The following is a 10,144-nucleotide window of genomic DNA, read 5'->3' as shown; positions in this document are numbered from 1 at the left end:
GACAAATGCTATGACGATTTGAAAATATAATCTGAAAATTAAACATACCAACTGCTATTGGATAGACGGCTATTGGATAGACTGCTATTGGATACATGGATGGCTTGCCATTTTGCCATGGCTGCTGATTTAGCCAAATTTGCAAAAAATTTATTGCAAATTTAAAAATTTGTATGTGAAATGTTGTAAATTTATTATAAATTATGATGGATGTCTAAGCTTTTATTGAGCAAGAATAGTGTACATATTATCCTACTATTGAATTTCTTTTAGCAAATTGGACCAGGTGTAGAAGAAATTAGCGCTACAATAAAAAACTTACGACAGCAAAAGGATTTTGAATCTCAACTCCAAGGAATCGAAAATGAATATAAAAAGGCTATAAAGCGTAACTACTTTATGTGGCTCGAGACTCTCCATCAACTCCGTTATGAAAAAGAATCTTGCAAAAATGTTAAATATTTTTGTGAATCCGACTGGAAGCTCAGCAAAAGATCGACAAACGATATAAGACGACAAGGTGCACCGCTAAAGGTGTCAATGGAACTGCAGTGCCAAAAGCATTCAAACAGTTTGTCCAGACATCAAGCACCAAGACAAATGTACAACCAGCTCAGCACGCTTGAGTTACTCTAGAGATGAAGTGCCGACAACTCCAGTCACCAAAATTAGCTACATGTATGTATGTGCTCAGCCATCCTTGACAATTCCTCTGGAGGATGAATGAAGCTCATCAAGCTTAGTATAGTGTCACTGCTCTTACTACACACATTTACTCATTTTTCAATCACTAGTCTATAATATATTTCCAAATGTCAGCTGCCTTCAACGGAGCACTGAGCATATTATACATTATTACAAATATACAACTAAATAAAATAATAAATTATCTATGATCTTGATCAAAGACACTGCAGAGGTTGACAATTAGTTAGTAGTCTTTATTGATAACGTCTCACCCAAAAATGCCCTCAGAACCGTAATGGATGCATAAAAGATTCATTGCAAGACAGCATGTAAGTCAATTCATTACTGGCATCAGCTAACTGAGATGCGTCGTGAGATAATAGTTTCTCTAAAGCTATATATTACATCTGACCTACTCAGTTAATCTATATATGTAATTAACAACTGGGCAAATATTTGACTGAAAAGTGTGTGAACTAAACAGACAGACCGCATACAGCCATGGGCATCAACATTAATAACTAGCATGACTTGAACGAAACAACATACAGAATAGTTAGTAATAATAGGAATACTCATAAATAATGAAGAGGTGTTGACTTGAAATACTACCAACGAAAAGGTAATAGGATAGACATGTAATGACAGGTGGAAGCCTCCCCGTCAAAAAATTCTAGTGTACACTAAAGAAGGGTTATGATGTATGAAAAGGGGCACAAAGAGTCCAGTGAGGTAAACTCATGGAAAGACAACTCCGCTTAGAATAGGACGAGTCATCTTAGGCATATCAATCCTTATTATGATAAATCTACAAAACACAAAAATCAGCTCATTGTAACAGATAGAAATAAAAAGTGCAATGGAGCAAGCAGTTTTATGTCTAGTTACTGAGTTACTGCTAATGAGGAAGAAGCCAAATGAAAAGCTTCAAACTAGCACAATTAAGCCTTGACGTACGATCACCTCAAAGACAAACTTTACAGAGCATTAGGGCAAGGTATTTTCAACACTTGTCTGATGCATCTAGAACCATTGCAATTTAGTAGATCAATATATATGTACACTAGTGCTGAGCACGGGTAATAAAACTCGTTGAACTCGCAGGTTTATCTTCTCTCGAGTCTCACGTGATAGAAATTTTGAGTATTTCGATCTTGCGGGTTCGGGTTTGGACACACGAATCTGTCGAGCAGAGTCGACAAAAACTCTGTCTATGGCGCTATGAGCACTGTTTAACAACATGCCTGCTAAAGCTGCGTGCACAAATATCGGTCGATAGAAAATAGTAAACAATAATAAATAAATTTAATAGAATTATAAGTGCATTGTAAATTTCAAGATATGTCCGATAGTTGAAAACTTTAGATATGAAACCTGTATCAACAAACCCAATACCCGAAAAACGTGTGGACCAAAAAAAAACTCGTACCAAGCGCTACCAACTACCCGATACTCGAACGGAAGGGGGCGAGTCTAAACTCGTTGGCCAAGAAGTACTCGTGCCCAGCACTAATGTACATAGTTCTTATTCATCCAAGTTTGGTTATAAACTGAAAAAATAGCAAAAAATGAACACGACAATTTTTGAAAAGAATACTGCAAAAACGATTAAAAAGCATGAGCAAGCATTTTTAGTTCAATTCTTGAAACAAAACTTTGATGCTATCTAGTAGTTGATGTGAGGAAAAAATTGATAGGGATGAAAAGAAGCCAGGCTGGCCATGATAACTAAAAATAAAATATTAACCACATAAAACAAGCGTTTAAAGCTAGGCTATGGCAAGTTTACTAGTCCATGTTACACTAGCTAGCAGCTATATCGATACCTCTAGCTACACACTGCTCGTCTCCTGTAATGCCAGCACTATACTTCAGCTCATCATCTTATTCGTTAAAGACTTGTGATAATAAAAACCTATCTTTGTTTATTGACATGTTAATTATTTCATATTTTACATATAGCCTTCATGTATTTTATTGCAAGGCAACACGAATATGAACCTATGAAACTGCTTGAACATTACCATTAACATTACAAGCTAACTGACAGCTAACAAAATTAATGCATTTGTAGCAGGGTATAGCAGTATAGATCAGGGTATAGATCAGGGTGTAGCAGGGTATAGCAGTATAGATTGGGTTTCAAATCTCAATATTTGTTACTATTTTGACAAACTATTAAGTTTTATCAGTATTGTTAAGTCACAAAAATAGACCAAGAAGTTCTCAATATCTCCTTAGTTGAACGATTGATGTTACGAGGCGGTAAAGGAATCGCCAGACTCTCAACTTTAGACTAACCCCTTACAACAATGTTCGGTAAGTATTGCTAAAAATAATTTCATGAGAATCCTATTTTTGCTGTGAGTCTACGTTACTTAGTCCATGTATAAACTTATAAAATACCTGTTGTGATACGTTATAAGCAATGGCCATTATAAAGCAATTTGTCTTGCATTCAAACATTGGCTAGTCTGTAGCATTGACATTGGTAATTTCGTTGTTTGTTTTGCAAAAAATGACTTCATGATTTCATGGCTGTGAACCTGTCTTGCCAATGTTTTGCCTTCAAAATTGGCTTTATGTTAAATTAACATCAAATTAATTGATGAATAATGAAATATTACGAGTATATTGCTATAAATGTAACTTTAAAACACTGTACGTCAGCTAGCAGTCCTCAGTCGTGGAACGAATTTAATGAAAACAAATGCATTCTTATAAGAATGTGGGAGGCAGCATATGACACGAAGAGCAGATATCAAATCAAAGCCTCGGATGTTTAGGTTTGATTGAAATGTCATGGAGAAGATTAAAGTTTTCGCAACTCCAAAAGCAGTCATTGGATACCCTTAACTCTTCCGCTACCGCAAGCCGATGTATCGGCTTATCGATAGGGTTTCACTTTTCTTTTCATTAAGAAGCCCACACATTAGCTAGACCAATCAAATTTTGTCTCCAACGAAACAACCTTGTTGCCAATAAAATAGTTGCCAACCTTGGTGCCAACCAATAGAACATTTTTTGGCTCAAGAATTCCATTTCTAATTAGTTTTAAAACCGAGAAAACCAGATCGTTATCGTGATGACAATAAGAAACACACGGCGTTCGTTCAACGCAAAGAAAGCGTCAGAATGTTTGTGAGAGTGGGATTCACTAAACAATTTAGTTCTTAGCTTATAGAAAATTTCGTTCTGAATAAGATGCATTTTACAGTAAAACGATATTTGTTGTGATTCTCGAGATATTGCTCAAATCCTAGCGATATATCGGTTTTTCGAAAGTCTGTTTGAATTAATTTAGGCAGAATAATCGTTCGGTCAGAATTTAATGCGGTAGCGCAAGACTTGATTATGGCTAGAAATACTCTACATATGGCGCCTTACAGTGCCTCGCGTTGCGCGTTCACAACTCGAGTTGTACAACTCGAGTTGCCGTGTTGTCCAACTCGAGTTGCTGAATTGTACAACTCGGCCTGGGTTTTTGACGAACTCGAGTTGTGTTACGCAAAACTAACACGGGTTCGTAAAGAAATCAAAGTGAGTAATTGGGGTGTCTCATTTACAGAAATTTAATAATAATAATTTAAATACGTATACATATTTAAATTATATATATTGGCGAGATTTGCGCATATTCATTTCTATAAATATAAAGAGACAAAAACAATTGTAGAATGTAAAAGGCAAACTAAAAAAACAATCTATATGAGAACCAAGCAGCGAAATTTTTTTTCCAAACAGGCTTACATACGGCAGTAAAATTTTGGCTCATGATTGGCTTTAGTAATTGAGTTTTAGTAATCAAAACCTACATCATTACATTGAAAGTCAATAGTTATAATTTGAGAAGAACACAAAATTCCAAAATTTTATTCAAAATGGCTTAAAATAATGAGTTTTAAGTGAGCACCTCTTACGTTTTAACAGCACTTTTTGAATGATAACATCAGTTTTGCTACTTTATTTCGAATTTTGTGTTCCTTTCTAATTATAACTATTGATTTCTAATGTAATGATGTGAGTTTTGGTTACTAAAACTCAATTACTAAAGCCAATCATGAGCCAAAGTTTTACTGCCGTATGTAAACCTGTTTGGGAAAAAGAAATTCGCAGCCAGCCGGGCAACTTCTTTTTCAAATGAAAAAAGAGTCATCTCTCTAGAATCTGACAAGAAACTGAATGAACACCGAAAATGAACATAGAAATTATTTCAACGGCGTTTAATGATGCACAAAAAAATTCCATATAGCTAAAGAAAATAAAATGATGAGATGTTCTCAAGCCGAGTTGTTGAACTCGAGTTGCTGTTGAAAGAACTCGGCTTGGGTTTTGATGAACTCGAGTTGTGCAACTCGAGTTGTGCAACTCGAGTTATATTTACAAACGCGAGTTGTACAACTCGAGTTGCAAACTCGGCACAGTATAATTCTAATAATTTGCTATTAGTTCTAGTTTTACAGTACATACATAGTTTAATTTCTATTAGCTAACGGGTGCCTATTGATATACCATTGTTAATATAACCAGATCTACGGCTATGCTATCGTAATACCAATATATTGCACCTTACTTTTGAAAAGTCGCGTTGCGTGTTCACAACTCGAGTTGTACAACTCGAGTTGTGAATGCGCAACGCGAGGCACTGTAAGGCGCCATACTCTACATCTGTTAAGATATTTTCTGAAACTTGTGACAGCTAGACCTATTTTTAGGGAATCAACTTTGGTGACTAAAAACAAAATTTATTGCTGAACTCACAGCAAAGTCTTAAGGCCTTTGGAGTGAAAGATTTGGGGTTATAAATCAACTAATGCTCTAGTAGCATAGATTCTTCATATCATTAAAGAGAACTTGTCAAAATTACTGAGAATCACTTCCATCTAGTTGTACTGGCCTTATAAGCACGCTAACCATAATTTATAACAAAAAACCTTGCATTTTAGCAAAAACATTTCAAGACAAGAGAGCTAACTGCAACACCATTATATACCAACGCTCGCTCACGAAAAACAAAACGATTTGAAAGCCAGGCTAATAGTTCATTCTTTTTTATAACAATTTATGAGTTGATGTTATTTCAATCATTATTGACTTAAGGGACTATTTTATCCATGCTGTATTTACATTTCATCAACAAAGTATTTATACTATTATTCAATAATAATAATTATCACAATAACTCACAATCAAATTTTCCAACTTTACCATCATGTTAATAGCACTGCAGCACTATTGCCCTTGGAATATAACGGCCAAACTGCCTATGCAGTTTTTTTTTACTACTGGATTAGCGTATTTAATTAAGAACCTGAACAAAACATAACCACGTTTTTTTTCTTAAAATAACCATTTTGCAAATAACTGAAAAATAAAAACTATCATGTGATTATTGAGTGTTTGTCAGCCCCACCCTGACGCACAACAAAGGCGTTGTTGCAATGTAACACTACGCATATGTGAATTCGGGCTAGTAATGTCTGTGAGCTAGCATAATAGTTACAACGGCGACATAATGTTAAGTCTTGCTCAACCTGTGTAAGATAATCCATGATAAATACTTATCTTGAATCACTCGAGAGAAATGTGCGCTGAGAAGTGAAAAAGTTAACCAACATCCAGGCCCTCGACTTATTCTAAAACCTACATTTCTGAAATGATTATCTCGTGAAAGTGTCATAATAAACCTCAGCACGCAATACAAACACTCAATCGTGGATGCAATAGAAAATTGGCTACGGCGCTATCAGCACTGGCTAATCTTGGTTTACATATGATATGTGTGGTTGGACAACCGATTGGAGAAGGGGACATGACTATAGCTTACAAGATGCATCACTGCTGTTGGCAAAATGACTATGGATCTGATCATGGTTGAACTTGAGGAATGCCTCATATTGCTCAGCAAGCTTCGAGGCAAGCACCTGGTCATACTCTTCACAGAGCCTTTCTGTTTGTTCCTTGACCATCCTCTCGCAAAGCACCGTCATTTGCCTGCCAAGACCAAGCAAGTAGTCAAGCATTATTACCTGTCACATATTGAGGAAATTACGTATCAAAAATGAAACCAGAGACTATTTGCCTGCTTGGTAGTAAATTGAAGAGAACGCTAGTTGTTCAAGTGGTATGCAAACTAGCCATAAGACAGAATGATTGTGGTAATCTCTCTACTAATAATCAATGCCAGAAACCCACTATACAGGAGCATAAAAAATAAAGCGTCATGCTCACGAAAACAAGCATTATCTCGGGTTTAATTTGATTTTGCTAAAATAAAATTCACTGGAGCCGCTTTGGTGATTACTGTATAGCTAGCATATCTGTTGACGGATTTACTGTGCGGATGCTTGTGAAACTACAAGAAACCAACAGCCCAGAGCAAACAGTATTGAGTCACTCATTTTTTTACTGTGTATTTGTATCAGTTTTAACACCATTATATCGAACCCAACAATTATAAAACCTGACAAGGTAGATGAATTAACCCTTGCGCAGCTGAATAAGTCAATTCTAGCTTTTACATGGTGCCAAATTAAAAAATTTGGTACTTGGGGCTTTTGGAAAACATTTTTCGTTTACTAAATATTACAAAGATTATTGCCTCAAACTAATCAAAATTGGTATTGTAGTTTCTTAACATATTTTTGAATTTTATGAAATTCTATTTGACAATTGTAGAGATCAAATAGCACCCAAATGATTTCATTGAAAATCAATTTCAAGTAGAAATTCATTAAATCAGCAACACAAAAGTGCTTCAAATCATATTCTTCTAAACTGCAATAAATCAAACGCTTAGCACTAGCTTAAACTCCACTGCATTTCAATTGCAGCTGCTGTGACTAAATTTGATGCTTGGAAAAACGAATGCAACAATATTTAAATGGCTTCCAATATACGATAACTTGCCTTGACCACTTTATTAGCTGACTCCATTTGCCCTTGTTATTAATGACAAAAAAAAGAAACATGTAGTCTAAAATTCACACTAATACGAGATAAAACATGTCTCTTTTACATGATTTACATGTATTCACTAAGCTGTAGATTTTGCTACATTTGATGATAGGTAGAAGATACATTGAAGTTAAACAAAAAGTGAAACTAAACATGAATAAGTTAACATGTTTTACATGATACAAACTTCATATTTTTTCATTTGATGAGTTGTACGCATTGTAAAATTTGAACTAACAATGATAAAGCTTTGCAATACAATTCGAGTAACCCGATTTTATGAGTGTGTCTACCTAAATGCACGTAATTGCCATAACTGATGAACAAAGGAACAATTAATTGCCATTTTACAGGGCCTGCTCAAGGCTGCCCCAAACGCCACCTCTTAAACAATAAACAAAGCTTGTAAAATCTACCGGAGTGTTCCATTTGAATGACAGGAGTTCTTCACACCTCTAGTAATAAAATCATTCTCATCATACACTAAAGCTGTAGGTGTTTGGGTTGCCCTCGAGCGTTCATATAATAATGATAATCCTCTCCAATAAAGCGAGTTTAAATGGCGTCAAACTGTGGTCGAGTGGTTTAGACCATGGGAATGCGAGAATGACAGCTACTTCAAATAGTCAATCCAAAGAAAACCCCCTATTGCTCAACAATGTGTCTATGTTGAATGCGTATGAGAACTCATCCATATAAAAAGTCTGTGAGTTATTCTAGCTTACTCGTGGATTAATTATAGCCAGTCACAGGCTTAAGCAATGTCTACAGCGGCTAATGTCTGTATCACCTTCACAAAGCCATGAACTTTGACAAGCCAATGGAGCTAGTGGAAAGGTTCATTATCAACAAGTTCTTACATATAATTGTTTCACAAATTTCATGTTGCAAAAGCATTATAAACACATGATTACAAACGTATTTGCCTCCATTTCTACTCGTAAGGAACCTCACGTTACTAATATCAAGAGCATGAAAACATTTTAAAGAGAGAAAGAGGGAGTCTTAATCTAATGACAGAGAATTTTACTGAAAATCAAAAGGCTAAGCCAATAGGGGCACTGTTAGATTATATTCCCTAAGCTGTAGTCACCAAAAGGCATATAATTACAGTTTGGAGACAGCTAGTGTCATTACTCACCCAGCTTAGAGCCAGACTATAATAGGGTAACTACCAAAGATTAAGTGACCAGAAGCTAGCTTCTGGTCATAACTACATAGTTAAAATGGATGCACTGGATAGCCAAGGATAACCTATACATTCCAAGACGGATGAGAAGTTTGAAAAGCTAAGCAACAACAGGTGGCTTATAAAGAATGTAAGCAGAATCCAACAATAGAAATTGCATGAATATTAGAGTGCTAACAGAAACATCCATGTATGTACGGCATTTGAGCTATTAGTTATGGCTATACCCCATAGCAATTCAAAATGCTATGCTTCACGTAAACAGCCAACAAATAGAAGCCCACCTGAATTAGCTTTACAAAAGGGATGTTGCGCATAGTTTACCGTGGCGTACGTTGGCAACAACTATTTAATTCACCGCTCCAATAATCCTGCTTCAAAATCATGCTTTGAGAATTACCAATTTGTTATTAACTGCCACAGAGCTGTGGCTTACAAAAACAACATTGAACACCTACTTAAACGTGAACAACGGCGTAGTGTCTTTCCTCTGTTCGTGTGAACAATTAGTCTGTGAGGTAGAAGTAGATGGACTAGCCGATGGCAGTTCTCCATCTGAACTATCCGATTGTGAAACAGAGCCAACTGTGTGTGTGATTGTCTTTGTTTTCCGACGTCGCAACCTCTTTATTTCCGTCCTAATGCTGTCAGCTAATTGTTCTACAAAAGAAGGCAAATTAATGATTTTGCTATATTTGATGATAGGTAGAGGATACATTTAAGTTAAACAAAAAGTGAAATTAAACATGAAGGTTAATCCAATGTAGCACTGCTAAACGTTACAAGTATTTACAATGTATTATCTTCAAAATGTCTTTGTTTGCAATAATAAGTGTCTTGTGATGATAAAGCCTTACCTTTACTGAGAGAAGGCGTCGCCTCTTGAAATACCGATGGTGGCTTGGAAATAACCACTGATGGAGTAGTGTTTAAGCTAGTAAGAATTGCTGAGCCACATCTCCTTCTTTTTGCTCTTCTTGGACTTAACGGATCAAAGTCGATCGACCTTTTTAAACTGATCGTTGCGCAGGCCATCGGCTCAAGGGCAATCAAAGATACTGGGAATAAAAGATTAGGGCGACGATTATTTCAAATGCATAAGTTACGGCAATCTCCTTTCGAATAAAAGCCTAGAACGTTATAGAACAGCACAAACTTTTTGAGATCAACTGTTGTGATGTTACAGCTCCGATGTTTTTAAATTATTTCATTCGTAGCTCACAACTTTTAGAACTGATAATATCTAATACAATGGCTTCAATGACGTCTTACATACGTTGATGTTACTGCTACAATAAACTGTTGTAAGAG

General features: G+C 35.8%; 1 protein-coding gene across 1 annotated transcript; it reads right to left on the bottom strand.

Moving 5' to 3' along the window:
• Nucleotides 1–937: 937 nt before the first annotated feature.
• On the bottom strand, nt 938–10,106 carry LOC137405375 (akirin-2-like). The gene is made up of 4 exons (XM_068091609.1): nt 9,691–10,106; nt 9,292–9,493; nt 6,515–6,681; nt 938–1,495 (listed from the first exon to the last, which is right to left on the bottom strand). Exons 1-4 carry the CDS (start codon nt 9,866–9,868, stop codon nt 1,485–1,487), a joined length of 558 nt encoding a protein of 185 aa, XP_067947710.1. The 5' UTR covers nt 9,869–10,106; the 3' UTR covers nt 938–1,484.
• Between the last annotated feature and the right edge of the window lie 38 nt (nt 10,107–10,144).

Source organism: Watersipora subatra, chromosome 9 (genome assembly GCF_963576615.1).
Source record: "Watersipora subatra chromosome 9, tzWatSuba1.1, whole genome shotgun sequence".
Taxonomy (NCBI): Eukaryota; Metazoa; Bryozoa; class Gymnolaemata; order Cheilostomatida; family Watersiporidae; genus Watersipora; species Watersipora subatra.
The sequence above is the reverse complement of the archived record's forward strand: the minus strand, read 5'-3'. Positions and strand labels throughout refer to the sequence as shown.

Bases quoted from the DNA above. Each gene is read 5' to 3' on its own strand.
- LOC137405375 (XM_068091609.1), bottom strand. From the start codon at position 9,868: ATGGCCTGCGCAACGATCAGTTTAAAAAGGTCGATCGACTTTGATCCG. The intron at 9,494-9,690 runs GTAAGGCTTTAT...CTTCTTTTGTAG, and splicing joins GACGCCTTCTCTCAGTAAAG to AACAATTAGCTGACAGCATT. The intron at 6,682-9,291 runs GTAGGTGTTCAA...TGGTCTTGGCAG, and splicing joins ACGCCGTTGTTCACGTTTAA to GCAAATGACGGTGCTTTGCG.